General features: G+C 34.3%; 1 protein-coding gene across 1 annotated transcript; it reads left to right on the forward strand.

Annotated features, from left to right (window-relative positions):
• The first annotated feature begins 279 nt into the window (after positions 1-279).
• On the forward strand, positions 280-13741 carry LOC143250971 (sodium-coupled neutral amino acid transporter 7-like). Its single transcript, XM_076502228.1, has 8 exons — positions 280-558; positions 1974-2095; positions 2930-3128; positions 7481-7616; positions 8070-8220; positions 9648-9910; positions 11112-11311; positions 13116-13741. The coding sequence occupies exons 1-8, from the start codon at positions 411-413 to the stop codon at positions 13307-13309; spliced, it is 1413 nt and encodes a 470-aa protein (XP_076358343.1). The 5' UTR covers positions 280-410; the 3' UTR covers positions 13310-13741.
• The last annotated feature ends 9925 nt before the right edge of the window (positions 13742-23666 follow it).

A 23666-nucleotide genomic window follows, 5' to 3' on the forward strand; every position in this document is an offset into this window, starting at 1 on the left:
AGGATCTTATAATTCTCAGAGCCATCTATTGTACAACTCTTCAGTTCAATTAACTTTTTTTGTATCCCACCCAACGTCAAGGTTTCTGATTGGATAGCCTGAACGAGATCTGGTCGTATTACAAAATCCTTATTTACTATTGGCTAATATTTGCACTTTCGTGCTGTCTTCTCTGTTCTAGACAAGCAGTAATGTTGTTTTTTTTCGAACCTCCTGAACATTACAAGCATATGAAACCGTGACTTCGAATGCGACTGAAAAAGTAAAGCAGGATTTTTTTTTTTTCACGAAATTTGTCCCACGAGTTTTGTTTTAAGCAACAGGTTAAATACATCATCAATATCGGTTGGATATGCTGTTTTGTGTTGTATTATAATAAATAAATTTTTCACTCAAGTATTTTCTCAACAATGTCTGTTCATTTTAAAAACTCGACAAGCGGTGGCGAATGGGATTTATTATTAGCAAGCCAATCATTAGAAGGACTTCAAAGTAGTCTGATAAAAAATCAGTATGGAACAAGAGAAGGGTCAAACAGTACACCCAAAGTTACAAAAGGTAATTTTTCTTTAAGATGTTGTATATTGTACGTTTTAGACAATATCATATTAATATTATTATGTTTATTTACAGGCGTGAAAAATAATTTTTAATAATTGTGGATTAATTATTTACTTTTTACTTGAACATTTTGAACTAAGAAACAATGTAGTTGTTTTGTTATATTAACGTTTATTAAAGCATTAGTCAAAACCATCTAACTTTAAAATATTCAGTAGCATTTTATGAGAACAGGTAAGTGAACTTACTGATTGTTCTTTCAAATTTTAAAATTTCGGGAGAGCACATTAAAAAAGAAAATATTTATTATTAACGTTCGAACAAGCCAAACTTTTTTAAAAAACATACCGCAACGTTCGTTTTCTTTACAGAATCCAACGATTTGTAAAAATAACACAATCTGTAATGCATCAGTTTAGTACTGCTAAACAGCATGTAACTAGTAGTCGACCTAAGGCCGACTGTGGCTTAGTGATAAGCCTAAACCATACCGTTAAATTCACTCTTCAAGACAGTATAATAACAATATGATGACGTTACTTAGTAGTTAACGAGCCAAAATGTGAATTCCAGGATTCGTGACTCACCGATTGTTGTCGCATAAACGCGCTCTGCATCTTGGATCTGTGAGTACGTTATAGGAATAACAGTCAAATTCTAATATACGGTTAGATAAGGCTCATAAAAGTAAACAAGTGTTTGGTGGTTGCTGTTTACTAACTGTCTTCTCTCTAAAATAACTGTAAATAATTAGAAATTAATATGCGCAGGTAAGGTAGTTTTTTGTGTAAATTTGTACGAAAATTTTGAAACAAAAACAGGGCAAAACCTCTGACCTTTAGCATGAAAGTAAAAACAATGTACACAAAGACATCCACCACACTGTAGTTTGCTATATCCAGTGTAAACAAATTCAAATATTCGTTAAACGCACGGGTAGGACATAGGACCCCTAAGAATGATATACGAGCGTAGTCAGATTCAAACATAAAATACCCTGTATTACCCCAATACAGCCCTAAACCTACATATCAGATTTGGTAACAACCGATCCAGCGAATTGATAGCTATAATCTTACACAAAAGAAAATAATTTTAACTAAAAGAGAGCATACGATGTTAACAAAACTACAGAAATATACGTATTAGAAACAAGTCTGACATCATGACATTTAATTCGCAGTGAAAAACATAAGACGCAAGAAAACTCATTGAAAACCAGTAGAAAAAGTAGTCCTTTTCGACTTAATATTTACTATTTAAAGTCTAATTTGCAATAAACCATAAAATTTTGTCATTCAAATTGAACTGTTCGTGCATTATTTCAGAAAATATTCACTGATAGATTTAGATCTCGTTTAACCCAGGAATGGTTTACTTTTTGTATATAAAATAGTAATATGTTGTTTCAGGAAGTAGCTGGTATGGGTCTTCTCTTCTCCTCGTGAATGTGGCTCTGGGTGCCGGACTACTTAATTTCCCAGAAGTGTTCGGTCGCGCAGGGGGTATTGTTGTCGCCATTTGTGTGCAAGCAGTGAGTTTCCAATGTTTTTGTGCTATTGTTATTATTTATATGTTTGTGGAGCTTTGAAAAGGATAGCAGAGAAGAAAACTACTAAAAGTATTCAATATCATTGTTGTCATTTCCTTAAAACAAACGAATGTTTTCAATAAGAAAATATTTCAGACAAAACCGATCTCCTTATAAGTATTGACTGATATATAAGTATAATATTATTTTTTCTATTACATTATATGAAGCGCACTTTCTTTGTCTCGTGAATTTCCCAGTGACCCCTTATTCGACACGTGAAATGCAGCTATTTCGTAAACATTCACCTCTCCTCTTCATAGGTTCAATGAACCCTGAGAGTCTTTACTGGCCATGTTAGTCACTATGTAAACTCGTTTCTTGGAGTACATAATTGTAGGACCAGTTATTTGATGTTATTATTATTTTATCTTTTATTAATGTCCGTTATATTGCTGTTTCTAACAAAATATTCATGACGGTGTAGAATCGTTTGATTGTTTTGTTTTTTTTGGAATTTAGCGCAAAGCTACATGAGGGCTATCTGTGCTAGCCGTCCCTAATTTAGCAGTGTAAGACTAGAGGGAAGGCAGCTAGTCATCACCACCCACCGCCAACTCAGAGGCTGCTCTTTTAACAACGAATATTGGGATTTATTGAAAGGGCGAGCGTGTTTAGTACAACAGGGATTTGAACCCGCCACCCTCAGATTACGAGTCGAATCCCATAACCCACCTGGCCATGCCGAGTACTGCAAATTCTAAACCTTTGTTTAATTTTGTAGATAACTTCATAGAACAAACTCGTGAAACGTTTCAACTTTCTTTGTTTTTTCAGGTGTTGTTAGCGTTTATGCTAACATCTTTATTGACCTTGGCCTACTGTTCGGATGTGATCGGATGTTGTACTTACCAGGATGTTATCCGAAGTATTTGTGGGGAGAGAACACGAAGAGTGTGTGCTGTCTGTATCGTCTTCTATATGTTTGGATCCTCAGTGACATATCTAATAGTTTTAGGAGATCAGTTTGACACGGGTAAAATACCACCTAGCGGCCTTTCTTCAAACAACTTATACACAGAGGATAATTTAATATTACCATGAAGATGAATGTGTTCAACATTACTTTATTTTCAATTGGCGAATTCTGTTTCGAGGGAAGCAAGATAAACAACCCAAAAATTTAGATTCTAATAGCTCTATTAAAAAAATCTGAATATCATTTTATCAAACGTCTGGAAACATTCAATACTGTAAACAGAATGACGTGAATAACGTGTAAAGACTGAGTATTTTATTAAGTATAGAAAATGTTAATATATTAGGCTTAATGTCTCAGCACTTCGTTCACTAGCGTCATCTAGCGATAAAAAATTAAAGAGCTTTCCATGAAGACGATTTAAAAAATGGAAGATCACTCACTCAAGAGCTTCATCTGCTATTATTTTATTCAATAGGATAGTTTTCTCTTTCCTCGCTCTATTCTCTCTCTAAAGCTCTCCGTGCGCGTGTTTTCCTACTATCAACCATTGAACTTGTTCTAAGGAGATTGTTAATAGGACTTTCTCTTCAACATTCCTGTGTATCGATATTAATTAGCGTTCACTTCCTTTTTCTATTTTATTAAATTGTTTGTTTGTTTGTTTTTATTTTCGTGTAAAGCTACTCGAGGGCTATCTGCGCTAGCCGTCCCTAATTTAGCAGTGCAAAACTAGAGGGAAAGCAGCTAGTCATCACCACCCACTCTTGGGCTACTCTTTTACCAACGAATAGTGGGATTGACCGTCACATAATAACGCCCCAAGGCTGAAAGGGCGTGCATGTTTTGATTCGACCGGAATTCGAACCCGCGAACCTCGGAATACGACTCGAGTGACTCAACCACCTCGCTATGCCGGGCCTACTTCATTAAAGTCTATCAAAGTAGGATAACATTATAAAAGAAAACTCTCAGACACGATGATTAGGTAACAGTTGTGCAGACTTCAAAATCGTTTTGTAAACTCGCCATGACATCGTAGTTTACTACAATTACTACGTCTTCACAACCAAATGAAAATGAAACAAAACAATAAAAGACGTGTGTAAGAGAACTAATTCTTATTTTATGTTTTGTGTCAACTGTCATGAAAAACAGAAACATGTGAAGCGGGTTGTGATAAAACCGCGTCAAGCGCACGTAATAAATGATCAATGACTGTCTAATTGTGCACAGAGGGTAAATCCTAGGTCGATGAGGTATCGTATAATCAAACAATTTGTCAAACTGTTCAGATATTTAAAATCTTTAGAAATGGACTAGCTGTAAGTAAGTGCTTGCATTAGGGTTCTGTTTTTAGCTAAAGGCAGTGCCATAATGGTGTATCATAATAAATTAAATAATGTTCTTCTGTAGGACAGTGGTGAGCCTATTTACACACAAAGCTAAAAGCCGGTGTTCAATTCCCTATTGTGGTTTCGTTCTGAAAAATAATTTGTGTAATTCCATTTTCTTACGTGAATTTTAACAGTATCTGGTAATACTAAACCGCGTTCTAGCCTAGATTTGTTTTACAATCAAACAGGTGTTTTAATCAATGTTTCTAACGCAAAAACAAGTAAAGGTAAAATATCAACCGTCACTTCATTGTAGCTTTATCCATCTCAACCGTCACTCCATGTAGCTTTATTCATTTCAACAGTCACTACACTCTAGCTTTATACATCTCAACCGTCACTCCACTGTAGCTTTATCCATCTCAACCGTCACTTCACTCTAACTTTATCCATCTCAACCGTTACTCACTCTAGCTTTATCCGTCTCACGTCATCCACTCTGGCTTTATCCATCTTAACCGTCACTCCAATCTAGCTTTATCCATCTCAACCGTCACTCCACTCTAGCTTTATCCATCTCAACCGTCATTCCACTCTAGCTTTATCCATCTTAACCGTCACTCCATGTAACTTTATCCATCTCGGTCACTTCACTCTAGCTTTATATCTCTCACCGCTCCACTGGCTTTATCTATCTCTAATCTGTCACTTCACTCTGGCTTTATCCATCTCAACCGTTACTCCACTCTAGCTTTATCCATCTCACTCACGTTACTCCACTTAGTTTTATCCGTCTTAACTCGTTACCTCCAATCTGAGTTTTATCCGTCTAAACCGTCATCCCACTCTGGCTTTATATCTCTAAAGTCGTTACCTACTCTCTAGCTTTATCTATTCTAATCGTCACCTAATCTGGCTTTATCTATCTCTAACTGTCACTCCACTCTAGTTTTATCTATCTCAATTGTCACTTCACTCTAGCTTTATCCGTCTCAACCGTCACTCTTTGTTTTGTGCATCTCAACCGTCACTCCACTCTAGTTTTATCTATCTAACCGTCACTCCACTCTAGCTTTTATCCATCTTAACTGTCATCATGTAGTTTTATTCATCTTAACTGTCACTCCACTGTAGCTTTATTCATTTCGGCCTGTCACTCCACTCTGGCTTTATCCATCTCAACTCCATTGTAGTTTTATCTATCTTAACTCATCACCTATGTAACTTTATGTATCTCAACCGTCACTCCACTCTAGCTTTTATCCATCTCAAATTGTCACTCCACTCTGGCTTTATCTCCATCTTAACAGTCACTCCATGTAATCTTTATCCATCTCTAACCGTCACCTACTCCTAGCTTTATCCATCTCAACCGTCCATCCATCTGGTTTTATCCATCTTAACTGTCACGTCCATAGTTTTATCCATCTCAACTGTCACTTTATATATCTCAACCGTCACTCCACTGTGGTTTTATCTATTTCTAACCGTCGTTCCACTCTATTTTATCATCAGCCGTCCGCTTCACTCTAATCTTTATGCATCTCAACTGTCACTCCACCACTCTAATTTTATTCGTTTCAACCGTCACTCCACTTAAGCTTTATCTATCTCAACTGTCACTCCATTAGCTTTTATCTATCTCAACCGTCACTCCATCTAACTTTATGTGCATCTCAACTGTCACTTTGCTCTAGTTTTATCCATCTCAACCGTCACTCCGCTCTAGCTTTTATCCATCTTAACCAGTCACTCCATGTAGATTTATTCATCTTAACTGTCACTCCACTAGCTTTGATCTATTTGAACTGTTACTCCACTCTAGCTTTTATCCATCTCTAACCGTCATCTATTTTAGTTTTATCCGTCTTAACTGTCACTCCATGTAACTTTGTGCATCTCTAACCGTCACTCCACTCTAGTTTTATCCATCTCAACCGTCACTTCCACTCTGGTTTTATCCATCTTAACAGTCACTCCATGTAATCTTTATCTATCTCTAACTCTCCTCCACACTGAAGTTATATCCATCTAAATTGCCGTCCACTCTAGCTTTATCCATCTTAACCGTCACTCCATGTAACTTTATCCATCTAACTGTCACCCACTCTAGCGTTATATATCTCTAATCCGTTACCTCCACTGTAGCTTTTATCCATTTCAACCGTCACTCACTCTATTTTATCCATCTCAACCGTCACTTCACTCTAACTTTATGCATCTCAACCGTCACTCCACTGTAGCTTTATTCATTTCAACCGTCACTCCACTCTAGCTTTATCCATCTCAACCGTCACTCCATTGTAGCTTTATCCATCTTAACCGTCACTCCATGTAACTTTATGCATCTCAACCGTCACTCCACTCTAGCTTTATCCATCTCAACCGTCACTCCACTCTAGCTTTATCCATCTTAACCGTCACTCCATGTAACTTTATCCATCTCAACCGTCACTCCACTGTAGCTTTATCCATCTCAACCGTCACTCCACTCTAGCTTTATCCATCTTAACCGTCACTCCATGTAACTTTATCCATCTCAACCGTCACTCCACTCTAGCTTTATACATCTCAACCGTCACTCCACTGTAGCTTTATCCATTTCAACCGTCACTCCACTCTATCTTTATCCATCTCAACCGTCACTTCACTCTAACTTTATGCATCTCAACCGTCACTCCACTGTAGCTTTATCCATTTCAACCGTCATTCCACTCTAGCTTTATCCGCTTCTTCTTCCTCTTTGTGTTTTTGGAAATCATCAATCAAAGACGTAAGTTATTCAACAACGCGCTATTCCTGTATTTATAATGATATCCAACATTACACTAATAAATGAAGGGGTCATTCCTTTTACGTGAGTAAATCCATCAATTAGTACTCTGAAGAAGAAAATCCAACCTTTAGAAAGCGCTTTCTTTATTGGTTTTTGTTTTGCTTTTTAATTGTGTTAAAAATTATCTAATTAATTACTGTTATTTTATAACTTTTCTCTTGTGGTCCAGTGCATGATTTTATGACTCAGAAAATTGAGGCAAAGTGTTAAGTCGTAGCTCTGTTCACTTGTTTTAGTGCTCCGATCACTGTATGGAATGGAGTTTTGTAACAACTGGTACATGAGAAGAGAGCTAACAACTGTAGTCAGCGCCATCTGCATCATTTTGCCACTTAGCTTCCCTAAAAGAATAAACTTCCTCCAGTATGCCAGGTAACTAACTGAAAGATCTCAATTTTCTAGATGAATGAAAACTCTGCTAAAGTTAAGAAATAATAGTAATTTTAGAAATATTTAAAAAAAAGGGAACACTGTATTTAAAACAACAACAAAGAGTTCGTGTATGTGTAATGCCTTGGTGCTCGTTTAAGTGGCAAAGTTTTAGCCTATTACATAAAAGGTTTTAAAATGAGGAATTTTAGAATTTTTGTGAAATCGTATTGGGACGTTGTTGCTGTTTTTACAGTGTTGTGTTTTTTTTTTAATTTACTCATGAAAGTTTTAATATGTGAAATAAAAGTGAAATTTTCGGTCCAATGAGCATAACGAATCATTAAGAAAGTGATTTATAGAAGCAGGCATAACCAGTTTTATTGTTTGCACTGTAGTCATAGTGATTTTACAGTGGAAAAAATATTACGAATGTTTTTTCTCTCTTCTTTCTAGTTCGTTCGGTGTCGTTGCGTTGTTGTATGTGGTCTTTCTGATTATATACGAGTACTTCGCTGGAAATTATATCCCTGGTGTAATAAAAACAAGCTTTACATCCTGGAAAGACATGTTTTTAGTGGTACCCACAATCTGTTTTGCTTACGAGGTACGTTGGAATCGAAATCAAAACAGTTCAATAATGTGTTTGGCATCTAGATTATCTGCGTTAGTAATAATTCGGAACGGTTGAGAGACAAAGTTTCGCTTTACCGTATAATGGCAACTCAAAGCTACGTAGTACGAGAGAGGGTGAAAAGAAACCCCGTACACGTGTATTGTTGTGCCTGTCTAAATCAAACCCGGTATCCCCTCGTAAGCAGAGAAACTCTCAAAAAGGGGTCACCCCCTCTCTATTTCTCTCCCAACCCCATCATTGGCTACTCAAAAGCATTTCTATAACGTTTCCCATCACTTGCTACCGTTTTATGACAACAAATTTCTATTGTTGACCATCGCACGTCAGTCAACTTTACCCCAAGAGCTCAGTTCAAAATTACTGTGGAATTCCTAATTCATGTCTTTTTGTTTCTTTACTCAAGATCAATATAAATTTTCAATTTCTTCGTCTCAACTTCTATTAATTCATTATTGTTTGTTTGTTTTGAAGTTCACGCAAAGCTACTCGAGGGGTATCTACGCTAGCTGTCTCTAATTTAGCAGTGTAAGACTAGAGGGAAAGCAGCTAGTCATCACCACCCACCGCCAACTCTTGGGCTACTCTTTTACTAGCCAATAGTAGGATTGACCTAACATTATAACGCGACCGGGTTTCGAACCCGCGACCCTCGGATTACGAGTCGAACGCAATAACCCACCTGGCCATGCCGGGCCTTAATTCATTATAGCGCTATGACCTATTATTTAGGGAACAACTAGCTCGTTACAAAGTCATCTTAAACAGTTTTAGCATCTTACAAACTAGTTTCGTAAGTTGCACTTAAAAGATGAAAAGTTGACTTAACATGTCGATTAACTATATAAACGAAACGTAAGATTCCCAGCAGTAGGACGTAATTCTGTAGTTAAATTATATGCTAAAATAATGTTCTCTCTAGCCCGAGGTGAGCACAGTTCATAGACACACTGTTGGCGTTTATAACTATTAAAATCGAAGATAATCAGTTTTTATTTATGTAGAGGATCGAACCACGTGATAAACCAATACAAAGGAATACCTTTATACCTATATTAGAAATATATATATATATATTCAAACATCTGAGCACGCCCTCTACATTCCTACACTCAGTTACACAACCCCCCTTCAAACATGTGGTCAGCTATCGGTCAGTTTTTGTTTAGTTTCATTAAACAGTAAGGTGTTTATGATATAGTATATGCGTCAACTAACTGTATCGAGCAAAATACCTTCTAAAACGCAGTTTCTCAGAAATATTGGATTATTTCGTTTTATGGTTTTAACAGCTGGCAGTTCTATATGACCATACAGTACATAAAGAGCATTGTTTTAACGTTTTGTTTGTTTCAGGCACAGTGAGTACATACGATTGTAAACACTACTTTCTTTTTCAGTGCCATGTTAGTAGTGTCCCGATATACTCTTGTTTAGCAGACAGGAGGTTACTCACTTTTCTCCGAACCGCTCTTGTGGCCATAACTTTGTGTGCCTTCACTTATTCTGTGGCAGCCGCAACAGGATATCTGACCTTTGGTTCTCGCGCAACTAGTGACATCTTGGAGTCATACGATGCCAAAGATACAGTGGTTATGGTGGGAACTGCTGCTTTGGGGGCGAAAATGTTCACTAACTACCCCATGGTGATGTTTTGTGGAAGGTGAAACGGTTCTAATAGTATATATTCGAGATATTTTTTTTCTCTTATTTTACTTTATTAAAATTTCTGTTTTATGAAAATGGTCATTAAAAAATTTCTTCGTAGCTTAAAGTTAAATAGTTTAATTCCAACGCATGATCTCCTGCCATTTTAGCTCTCAGACGACAGACGGGATGACGAATTCTGACAAAAACAAAAAAACAAAACGAGTGAACAATATAAACAGGATAGAAACCTAAAGATAATTTATTTCGACTTGAAGTTTCTATGTAGCGTAAATAGCCATCAAATGTTTAATGTCAATTTATTGTTGTTTATTTATTTCGTTTAAAACTACACAGGGTCTATTCTTGCGAATCTGACCATAATTTTCAAGTGACAAACTAGAGAACAGCTATTAACAGCACACACATTTTTTTTCTTTAATTTCGCACAAAGCTACTCGAGGCCTATCTGTGCTAGCCGTTTCTAATTTAACAGTGTAAGACTAGAGAGAAGGCAGCTAGTCATCACCACCACCGCCAACTCTTCGGCTACTCTTTAGGATTGACCGTAACAATATAACGCCCTCACGGATGAAAGAACGAGCATGTTTGGTGCAACGGAGAATCGAATCTGCGACCCTCAGATACCTTTCAGCCGTAAAGGGCGTTATAATGTGACGGTCAATTCCATTATTCGTTGGTAAAGAGCAGTCCAAGAGTTGGCGGTGGGTGGTGATGATTAAGTTGCCTTTCCTCTAGTCTTACACTGCTAAATTAGGGACGGCTAGCGCAGATAGCCCAAGAAATATATATGCAAAAACGGCTCGTTTGGGTTGAGAAAATATTTTACATAGAAGAGCGAACAACGTTTCGACCTTCTTCGGTCATCGTCAGGTTCATATATATTTCTCTACAAGTGGGTTTTCTCGACATCACTGATTATTATTTCAGAGAGCCCAAGAGTAGCTTTGCGCAAAATTCAAAACAAACTGTTCATGTCCAAAAAGATAAATGATGCGTTTATTACAGTGGAATTGCCAACATTAATTTGAAACTTGGTTGTAGTACCTTTAAATAAATTACATTCTTTCTCAGGTACTTAGAAGGGTTTTGATGTTCTATTATCAGAATCTAAATTTGGTAACTAACAAACAACTTGGAATAAACTTTTGAGAAACTTCATCAGTAATACTTGTGTTCTGACCAACATTTTGCAGGACAGCTCTTGACGACCTTTACACTCAAACAAGAGGCATATCAGTGGACGAAGCAGTGAAAAGTGAACGATGTAGGAGAGTTATAATTGCCCTAATCTGGTTTAGCAGTTCATTAACCTTAGCTCTACTAATTCCTAACATTGGAATTTTAATTGAATTCGTAGGGAGCCTAGCAGCAATTTTCATCTTTGTTTTCCCTGGTAGGTAATGCTGGCAGAATATTAATTTTGTCTTCTCTAATAACGTTACTTTCGTTCTACTTACAGACACGTATGATTAAAACATGCTGGTTTAACAAAAGATGGATTGTTACAATTAATAAGGGTTTTCTAAATTTTGTCTCTCATTTTTCCAATTACACTGAAAATAGATGCGAGTTCGTTTAAGATTGAATCTATACGTTATGAATGTTTATTGATCATATAAAAGAATATAAAATAACAGCAAAGTTAGTTATAACGATTATAATGTGTAATATGCCACCTCATGGGCTACTCCTTTACGAAAGAATAGTGGAATTGACCGTCACATTATAACGTTCCTACGGCTGAAAGGGCGAGTATGTTTTGTGGTATGGAAATTCAAACCCGCAAATTTCAGATTTTAACTCAAATGCCCTAACCATCTGCCCATGCCGGGCGTCGCCTATCGACCAAATCGAATTTATTTACTATGGAAATACGTTCGGGTTAAAATGTTCGTGAAATTTGTTTGGAAAAATAAGTTCTTAAATTGTGTACTAAGAAAATAAAGAAAAGTACTATGAAGTACTAGATAATGGTCGCACCAAACATGCTCGCCCTTTCAGCCGTGGGGCGTTATAATGTGACGGTTAATCCCACTATCCGTTGTTAAAAGAGTAGCCCAAGAGTTGGCGGTGGGTGGTGATGACTAGCTGCCTTCCATCTAGTCTTACACTGCTAAATTAGGGACGGCTAGCACAGATAGCCCTCGTATAGCTTTGTGCGAAATTAAAAAACAAATTTTTAAAATAACAAACTAGATAATGGTATCCTTACATATAGTATAACACAATAATATTATCATTATCTTTTAGCCAAGTGTCTACTGACATCTAAAGGTGGCATAAAAGTTACCAATTCTCCTGAGCACTATGTTGTTGTTGTTTTTACAACTGTTTCCAAAGTAACCTTTAACGAAGAATCATATGTTGTTAATTGGTTGTGAGTCTGGATTACGTTTTACATTTGAAAGTTTTGTTTGTCAGATGCAATAAAGTATTTTTTGCAGTAAACATATAAATCCTGATACACGTTTTAAAATAGTTTTTTTTTTATGCTATAGATATTTTAAATTTGGAAGTAACTTTAGCATGGACGCTAGTATTAGCGTAGCCACAAATGATCCCCCTCGTGTAAAAAAAACTAACTGAGTCCCCTTTTGGTTCGGGAACTCCGCAATTTCTGGGCTGCGGGGGCATTTTTATGTCATTGGCCCGATGATCTGTTAGCGCTTTCGCATTACAAGTAACCATTCATGCTGCCCAAACTGGAAATTTTAATGACTTCATAATGATTTTTGCTGGTAAAATGACACATGTCCTTAAAATTTATTTCCATGTCCTTAAAAAGACGTAGTATGAAAATATATTAGAATTTTATGTTTATATTGTTGTTTTGAATGAATCACAAAACTACACAATGGGCTATCTGAGCATTACCCACGACGGGTATCGAAACCCGGGTTTTAGCGTTGTAAGTCCGCAGACATACCGCTGAGCCACTGGGGGGCTTATGTTTATGTATGTATATTTGTAGAATGCGTACTTAGTTTTAGTTTTTAGTGATTAGTGATTTTTTCCTAGTTTTAAAACAATTGTTTAAGAAGATAACAAAATAACTTTCTTACTTTAATTCTTACTTATTACTGTAAACCACGTAATTTGATAAACAATAAATCCTTTTTTCAATTTAGGTAGCTGTAAATTTGATTTATTTCATAATTTTTCATGATGATCAAAAAAATATGTTCTCTTCTTTCTAGGATTGTGCCTTTTAAAGGTAACACTAAAGAAGGACCCATGTCTTTCTGGTTTGAAGAACAAGTTTCTAGTATTATGGTCAGCATTCTTTCTGACCATTGGAACATTTATATTTTTCTTAGTGTTAACACAGGCTTTGATTAAAGACATCTCTGGCAAGTCTGCATCAGGGAAACCTAACCCGTGTCGAGAGTAATTATGCTGAATTATACAATGTTTTTGTTGTTTTTTGAAGACTATTGTCACTTATTGCCAAGTTTGATGTTCCACATTTAGTTCAACGTTTCTTCATGGTTTAGTGAAACCAAATTAAGATTAACAGTACACTGGACTTAGAACAAAAGTCACCAAAGTTAATAAAATAGAACTCCACACTAGCTTGTTAAAAGATCTTAATATTTAAATTCATTAAGTATAAACCTTAATGCATTGGATGTTTTCTCGCACAGAAATGACCAAAGTCGCTACACTGTGTAGAGTAATCGTGTAGAGTACACAGTGTACAATTACCTCTTGTCAAACGGACATGATGACAGAACAGAGTAAATTTGTAAGAGTGATGCTCCCATTTTATGTTTCACTGTTGTAACGTATATATTTTAAGCAGAATTAAAACTTGATAAATTTATCTATTTTTAAGACTCGCCAGAAATGTTAAAGTTCAATTTGAAACTAGGGCTAATAAAGAAACAAATAATATTACTGGCATGGTGTGACGTTTATAACTATAATATCACATAGTGACTTCTAATTGCTTGAACCCAAAATTTAGTGGTCTACAGTGCTTTGATTAAATCACATTTATATCTCTTTTATCTAGTTAAGGAGAGTACATTGCCTGTGAAATTTCGTTATAATGGCGTCTACTTGCACACCATGTTCACTTTGCTAAAATGTATTTATAAAGCATATATATATATATATATATATATATCATTTACGCAGTTCTGAAAGATTAAGTGGAAAATTTTGCAGAGATTGGTTAAAACACAGCCACAACAAAATGTTTCAGTTTTACATCTAATATTTAGAAAGAGAAAGATATATTAATAATCTATAACTGATCGATTGTATGTATATTTTGAAGTTATCCTACACAAATCTGTACAGCGTACTGCATGCTTGATTCCTCACATCATTATTACGAACGACGAACATGATAATGGTTCACAATAAGGAACGCAAAGAATTGAACAAAACCTTAATTATGGCACAATACAACGTTCGAGTAAAAACCACTATAAACACTACAAACTCAGTTCAAACAATAATTTAAAACCTTTACTGTTGTCCACTTAGGCTGTACACATTTAGTAAAATAAAATCTACTCCAAATGTTTGCACTTATTAATATTATTCTCTTGCCAGACTAGAACAAAAACAACTTTATACATTGTACGTGAACCGTTTGTAGAATACTAAATAAGGTAGTTTGAAGATCGTAGGGATATTTAAAGTTTTACTTGTTTCTATATTTTACAAAAGCTGGAAAATGTTATAATTCTAGTCTGTTATTACTTAAAGTTAATCTTTGTATGAACATTTGGTATGTTTTTTGTTGTTGTTTTCAATAAGCTTAGGTACAGGCTGAAACACGAATTACCATACAATAATAGATGAAAAGTAAATGACTGTTACATGTGGATATTCAATGTTTTGTACAACATTTGTTTCTTTGTTTTTTAAATTTGCGCAAATCTACATGAGGGCTATCTGCGCAGGGTAAGACCATCCACCGCCAACTCTTGGGCTACTCTTTTACTAACGAATAGTGGAACTGGCCGTCACATTATAACACCTACCATGGCTGAAAGGGCGAACATTTTTAGTACGACAGAGATTCAAACCTGTGATCCTCAGATTGTGAGTCGAGCGTCCTAACCACCTGGCCACGCCGGACCGAATTACCTAATATACAATTGTATATTTAAGAATCCCACCCCTACACAAAGGAAGGATTGGTTTGGTTTATTTTGAATATCGCGCAATGCTACACGAGGACTATCTGCGCTAGCCGTCCCTAATTTAGCAGTGTTAGACCCTCAGATTACGAGTTGAGCACCTTAACTACCTGGCTATGTCGAGCCACAAAGGAAGAAAGTGAAAAAAATAAATCAGTGTACATAGTATTAAATTTTATTACAGACATTCGTGGAACAGTTACTTTGAAAGACATGGAAGTTTATTTGAAGCCATGGTTTAGACGTATATAATATGTTTGAAGTGGCTAATTTTACAAGTGCTTACTGAGGGTTGTGTCTTAATCTAGGAATATATTTGCCTAGTGATATACATTATACAGAGAACTGCAAAAGTATTCAACCTCTACCATTTTATATATGTAAAACGGCTCGTTGAGAAAATATTTTACGTAGAGGAGCGAACAACGTTTCAACCTTCTTCGGTCATCGTCAGGTTCACAAAGAAAAAAAAGGTAACTGACCGGAAGCTGACCACATGTTTGAAAGGGATTGTGTAACTGAGTGTAGGAATGTAGAGGGCGTGCTTAGATGTTTGAATATATAATTTTATATTATTTATTTTATCATTATTATTTATTATATTATAATATAATATTTTTCTCTACAAGTGGGTTTTCTCGACATTACTGAATGTTACATTTTGAAGAACTAAAAATAATATAAGCTTTTTTAAGGAACTTGTTCTTATTGAAAACTCTAATGATCAAACTAAACACTGTTATGCGAGGAGGAGATTGAATATCAGCAAAACCTAAAAAAATATATAAATTGTATGTTTGTTTGTTATTAAGCTCAAGGCTATACAATGGGTTATCTGTGATCTGCCCATCACGGGTATCAAAACCCAGAGATTAGATTTGTAAGTCCTCAGACATAATGTTGTACTATTGGTGGAAGCATATAAATTTGTTGATTGGATAAGTATTTAGCCTTTGAAGTCAATAAACCGCTGTGGGTCTTTATTGGTCTCTACCAGCTTTCACAATGAAATGGTGTAATTTTGCCATTTTTTTTTTTTTTGGCAAAATTGCTCCAATTTTGACAAGTTCGTTGGAAATCGTTAGTGGACTGCAAACTTCAAGTCCTGCTATAAATTTTCTATTGGATTTAAATCAGGAATTTGACCGAGCTACTCCAACATTTATTTTCTTATTTCAAAATCACACCAGTATGGCTTTGGTCTTGTAGTTCTGATCATTGTCCTGGAGAAAATCAAATTTTTAACCCAGTTTTGGATCATTGGCTGACTGAAATAAGTTTATCTCTAGGATTCGCCTGTACTTTGCACCATCCATCTTCTCCTCAATCCTGAAAACTTATCTGATCATGAATATCATCCATATAATATGATGCTGCCACCACCACGTTTGACTGTTGACCGGGTGAGGTGTTTGTTTGGCTTTCGCTCGTCGTAACACTTTGTACTTGTAGACCAAAAAGCTAAGTTGTTGTATCTTCTGATCACAAAATATTCTGCCACATATTTGCAGTATTATTTACAGCTTTGTCAAAAACTCCATACAATATTTAAAATTATTATTTTTTCAGTAATGGCTTTTTCTTGCCTCTTGCCCTTTCGAACTACCTTTATTTAGGGGCCGGATATTGTCAATGCATGAGCACTGACTTCCATCTCAAACAGGCCCGGCATGGCCAAGTGGGTTAAGGCGTTCGAATCGTAATCCGAGGGTCGTGGTTCGAATCCGTTTGCACCGAATATGCTCGCCTTTCAGCTGTGGAGGCGTTATAATGTGACGGTCAATCCCACTATTCGTTGGTACAAGAGTAGCCAAGAGTTGGCAGTGGGTGGTGATGACTAGCTGCCTTCCCTCTAGTTTTACACTGCAAAATTAGGGACGGCTAGCGCAGATAGCCCTCGAGTAGCTTTGCGCGAAATTCAAAAACAAACAAACCATCTGGACATAGAACTTTGCAAACTTTTAAAACTTGCTGTTGGCTTCACAGTGGCATTTCCAAACTAAAGCAACCGGGAAATGGAAATCGTTTCAAACTGATTCAGAGTTACTGAAGCAAAGAGGATGCATACTTCTGCAAGGCACTGTATACAGAGAATTTAGTCACATAGAAACTATAAATGCTCACTATATTCTCAAACAAGTTTCCATGGTATTCTTCAGCAGCAGCTAAATATTTTAAATCTCGAACTAATGTGTTCAAATAGTAAATAGCTACAGTAAATCATCATGGACCATATCAGATAGCAATTAGTACTTAATATGTTTATCATCATTGCAGCATATAGTTAACGACCATATCAAGTAATCCTTTGCCCACAGTTAAGCCAAAAAAGCCAGCAAATAATATAAATAAAAAGTAGGAAATTTAAAAATCTACAAATAGGAATAATAAAAAATATAAAAAAGGTTCGGACACAAGGCTAGATACACTGTAGACATAATTTATTCAAACTTCAAATCTTATTTTTATTCTACCAAACACTGTTCTAGGTAACAGCATGGTGCTAAAATAGTAGTCATAGTATGAGTAGATAATGGCTACAATATCTTAAGCCTAAGTTCCTTATTTTTACGATTGCTATTTGCAGGCTTATTTTTTAATTCTCAATTTTTATTTATCTTGGACTTAAAGAATATGGTTTAGTGTCCGTAAGTTATGAGTGTTTACTGTTTACATGTTGAGAACACCAAATATATATTATTGTAGTATCAAATAACGTTAAAAACGTATGCAAATAATTATATGAATGTATAGTCTAGACGTATAACAGTGACACAGCGATGATGGACGATTCGTTTAATGATTAAATGATGAACCTTATAAGCAAAAACAAATGTGGAAATGTAGAGAGTCTGCTTAACGACTTAAATGTTTGTTCAACTGAATGTGTAAGTTCTGGAAAATGCTCTAAAAACAAAATTTTCCATCTTTGTCATCTTAGTTCTGTTATGATATATTTATTAAAGTTTCTGAAAATTATACATACTATATTAAATATTCTTATAGAAATTAAATTAGCTGCAGATGTTATATATATATATATATATTAAATTCCCACCATGCGTTAAAGTTTCAATCCCTTTGTTAGAGAGTCTCAATGTTAATATGTTTATTGTTGCATCTTCTACAGACTGATTAGGTATTAGGCATTAGGGATTTGAGATATATAATATAAGGGAGAAAATTGTTTCGTTTTTGACATTTAGGCAGAGTCATACAAAGAGTATCAGCGCCAACTTGTACTTATTTTCAACCAATCGAATATAAGAAATGCAACTAATTAACAGCTTCCACCGCCATCTCTTTGGTTAATTCGACCAAATAATAGATTCACTGGCTTTGGGAAAACTCTTTCATTATGGTATACACGTTAAATTTGTGGTGGACAGATCGCAGGTAACCTATTCTGTAGTTTTGCATTAAAAAATTACACGCCAAGAATTTGTTATACATTATGTTTTATATTGGCAAAGGGAACGCCGACGAAACGTTCTTGCTTTTAATTGTTATTCATATTTTTAATTATTCTAGTTTTTCATCCAATATTTTGAAATCCTTCAAACAACATATTTTAAAAAAATTAATAATGATTATGAAAAGTTAAAAGGTATATTTATACAAACTTTTATAAAAAGAAAAAATATAAACTTTCTGATTTAAATAAAAATTGTAATTATTTTATTTTTATTGCAGTATGTTTATTTTTGAAGGTAGCGCTTCTATCTCTAATTGAGTTCAGTAGAACTGGGAGGGATTTGGTGTTTGACAGATAAAGTTTAGTTAAGGAAATTTTGTTTCTTTGTTATCTAGCATTAATAAACATTAGTCAAGTAATTAATGAAGTGGAAGGTGTAATAATAATAATTTGTTAAGTATATTTTACACTTATTTTTAGTTCTATTCGAAAATTTGTTTTTAGCTTCAAGTTGAAAGCTCAACATGTCTGTTCAATTTCAAACAAATGAAGCATCACGTGAAAGCTTAAATAGACCAAAATATGATGAAACAGTTGATGTACGCCCACTCCCGTTGTTTTTTTGTGATAGCACTAGCAGTGTTGAACTGACAGATGAATTTTCTTCTTCTACAGAAAGAGATATAGTAATGAGCAATTTCAAGCAACAGCATAAAACTAAAGGTTTGTGGAGATATTCTTACTAATAACTACAAATGTTTTGAATGATTAATTTAAAGCAGCGGTTTTAGTTTATATTGTTCTTGATTATTAGTGTCACTGTTGTTACTGCTTTTACCATTAACTCTTTCAACTTAATAATATTTAAAGAAAGATTTATCAAAATTAACTGACAAAGTATTGAACTTTCAGTTTAATTTTTTTGTAGTAACAGCATATCATTCTAGCAGTTACACTATAAAATCTCACTTTTAATCTTTTTTGTTTTACTTGTGTATACTTTAAAGTTAAAGGATCATTTGCACATGAGTTTTACCACTGAATGACTTGCTGAGTGTTTATGATAATTAATGACACAACCTCTCTAAGTAATGTTGACATATGTACTTAGCATAAAAAGTTGTTTTGTCAAAACAGTTAAACTTTTAGCAGTTATTATAGAAAAAAAAAATGTCAGACATAACAAAGAATTTTGGTATACTGTAGTAAATATCACAGTTAAATGTCTGGATATGTGACACTGCCACTGAATGCAGTTGGAGTTTTTCTTTTACTAAAGTAAAACATTCAAATAATATCAAAATGTTAAGAGCATAAGAATTTGTGTTTTGGTATAAAAATATGATTTTATACAGCTGGATAGGTAGAATAGTTTAAATACATTTGTATAGTAACAATTGCAAGATGTAGTAATTTAAAGGATTTAGGACACTGGAATCAGTATATGTTAATCTGTTTTGGGATTAGGCAGAATCTGAATGGACAAGATTATTTGTTATCTTGCTTTTTTTTAATCTTTTAACAAAATGTGGTTCTTTTCAAAACTAACAATTTTAGGAGGCTTACTTCTGCCTCTTTTAGTCTTTTAGCTTGGAAACCTAAATACAAATAATTGATTTTATTAAATCATTTGGTTGAAAGTAAAATAAAACTGGAAAATATTTATGTTGTGTAACAGTAGAGTTTTAGGGAATTGTTTTACTTATAATGTAATTAAATTTCTAATTCATAAATTGTATATTTGCCTTTTTGATTTTAATTTAGTAAATATGTAGATTTGTGAGATTAATTAGGCGAATCACTTGTGCTGTCTAATTATGGAAATACAAGGTTTTTTTCTTCAACTTCATAACTTGTGTTATCCCTTTTTTAAAACATAACTATAAAACATGAAACAGTAGCATAATTTTCACACTTGGAAATGAGCTTTACCATCCAACATGGATATGGATTAGGTGGTAGAAGTGAATAAGAATTGAGGTACAAGTTAAGTATTGGATAGTTATATTTGAGAATACTATCTTATGGAGGTAGAGTGATAGTATTTTATTTTTCAAAGTTCAGAAAGTTAATTTTTTTTTAATTGGGCAAAAGAGAAACTAATCCTGATTGGTTGAGAATTTAAATAAATTGAAGATTTTCATTAGGTTTTGAAAAAGTATTTTTTTGACTTTTAAAAATAGTCATGTATAAAAACATGTATTGAGAAACTACTAATAACTAATTGTATTTTCATCTTGATAAAGGTTTACTTTAACACAATAATAATGTAACTTATATTGTTGCCCTAGAAAATGTCATCAGATTAAATGAAGGCTAGATTGAACATTTCTTTAAAAAAGAAGAAAACAAATTGAAAATAGGAAGAATAGTCTCATAATTGAATAATCAGTTTGTTGAGTATAATTGATTAATGAATGTAACAATTAATCAAATAGTAAATTTCCCTAATTGCATATCTCTACTTCAGATTCATTAACTACTTTTGTTTTACAAACCATTCTTATTAGAACAAGTATTGAGTGGAAATTTTTTGGCTCATTTAGCTTTTTTGTTGAAAGAAGGAATGAGGTGTTCCCTGAACTTGCTATAAGTATTTTGCCTTAATAAATATTTGTTTTATTAATTTTTTAACAAATGTCAAAATTCTAATCTAACTTGTCACTGTATGCAAAGTATACTTTTCTGTCAACTGATGTACCTGTATGATGTTTTGACCTCAATACAAGACCAAATATAATAAGTGTTTTGGCATAGTGGAAGTCATCTTCAGCTAAGACAGCTTTATTTTTTAAAGGGGTGGTTGTCCTTTGGAATGGGTTGCCTTCAGATGTGGTAGATGCAGTTACTTTAAGAGTTTAAGAGAAGGCTTGCTGAATATGTGAATGATAAGGGCTGGTTTTGAGTATTTTATTTTCAGAACTTATTTAAAGGAACAACCAGGAGGACCAACAAGTCTCGTGTTTTCCATGATTTAATTCTTTGTGTGTACAAGGTGGGTGAATTATAAACTGTGTGTTATGGAAAGATAAAATTTGTATTAACAAAGTGTTTGTATCTGTGAATTTTGTACTCATCTATGTAAAGCAAGGACACAATACAGAAAAAGAATGACAAATTTGTATCAATTTGAAGATTAAAAAAAAGAAAAAGTTGTTTACCTTAACATGATTCAAGCTGTCTAAACATTATAGCTATCAAAGTCTAACCCTTAAATGGCAGCCATCATCAACTGATGATGCAACTTACAACATTACTGCTGTTTAAGGGTTAATAGTACTTAATCTTGAACGTGGTTAGAACAACAGTATTTAGTGTTTAAATCAAATATCTGAACAAGTAAAAAAAAAATTACCAGTAAAACAGGTAAATATCACAGATAATAGTAAGGTGAAACTAAGGGGATTGTTTGAATATCAACAGTCAGTACATTTATTTTTCTAGTGAATATATTAACATTAAATCCTTCAGTATCATTCTCTGTTTTCAGTACAGAATTACTGTTTTGTACAATTGATGCTAAATGTTACAATTTTTTTTTTCTTTAATTAGGGTCCAGTTGGTATGCTGCTGTTTTCCTGGTTGTCAATGCTTTTGCTCTTGGGCTGGAGGGCTTCTTGATTTTCCACAGGCATTTGATAAGGCTGGAGGAATACTTGTATCCATTATAGTAGTTCAAGCAGTGAGTTTGTTGAAAATGTGAAACTAGTTTTCAGATATTTAATTCATAAATGCTAAAGTAATCATAGAAAAATAGAAGGATTTACTGTAACCCACTTTACTGTTTAACTATGAGCATACACAGGTGAATTCCTTGTAAGGAAGTTATTATTATACTTGTGCAATTGTGTTGCAGTTGGTTAAGTTAACAGTTTCAAGTAAACATTTATTGAGTGCTTTAGTAAATCACAGTGTGATTTATTTAAAAACAAAATGAATCAAGCATTTCTGTGGTAATTTATGGCAAATAATTGATTTGGGGCAACTTGAGGGTGCTGAACTAGAACCTTTTGTTTACCTGCCTGGTAAATGGCCATCACACTCAAAATTGAAAAAATAAAATGAGGCCATTTACTGATGTTTACTTTTATTATATAGTTAAATATTCTTTTAGTATGCAGTTTGTGAATAGTTAGCTCAAAATGGTCATTACAAATCTAAATTTTTCTCTTTCTTCCAAACAAACTGAAAAATAACCAAAAGGGATCCTCAAAGACTGCATGTATTTATGCATATGGGCTGTTATTTCAATGTTTCATAATTGTATTGAAACACAAAGTCAACACTCAGTTGTAGAGGATAACTTTTAATTATATAACATAGAAAACCTTATATATAAGGAGAAAACTAGTTGTTAATGTTTGTACAACAACCTACACATTTGCAAGCTCCATAGCATCCCATCTTTATCTCTTAACACTTGTATCCTTGTTGATTATTTTGTCTTGGACTGACACATGGTCAGTTCTTCACATACTGTGGTACTGGAGATAGGGAACAGAATGAACTATAACTGACCATTTTCAAGTACCCAGTTGTAATCACTCACAGTGGGAGGTGTGTTGAAATAGAATGTGTACTTGTAACAAGATAAAACCTTGTAGTGTACTCTCATGATATAAAAACTTAAGAGAATCACAATTTGGAGGTAGTTGTCTAACTGCGAAAATTTTCTAAACTGGACCACTCTTTGGTTAATGCTGTCAGCTTGCAGGTTAAAATGTTACATACTAGATTTTCAACATACTTCATCATTTCTGATGTCATAAGGTCAATGCCAAGACTGTCTATGAGTGTACTGTGCTCTGAAAAGTATCTCTTAACTGATTTCTTGGTATGGCCTGACAAAACGATGTTGAGTGCTGCTGTGTGTGAAATAGCAGAAGATTGGATAAATGCATGGCAGTTATTAAACACACAAGTTTATGAATTGGAATACATTGAAATAAAAATCACCCAATTGCTTGATTTTCACCACTTCCTACCAAGTGAGACCAAACTAAATGTACATAAGTTTCCTCTTTTTTTATTTTATGATATCTTTTTACTTTTGGCTTTTATGAATGCTTAGGATTTTCACACAACACCTAACCCACTTACCTATTTACATGATATCCCTACATTTGCTGCAATGAAGTTTGAAACAAAGTAAATTTGTTGTTGTTTTTGTTTAATGT

The sequence above is a fragment of the Tachypleus tridentatus genome, chromosome 5, assembly GCF_004210375.1.
Source record: "Tachypleus tridentatus isolate NWPU-2018 chromosome 5, ASM421037v1, whole genome shotgun sequence".
In the NCBI taxonomy this organism is placed as follows: domain Eukaryota; kingdom Metazoa; phylum Arthropoda; class Merostomata; order Xiphosura; family Limulidae; genus Tachypleus; species Tachypleus tridentatus.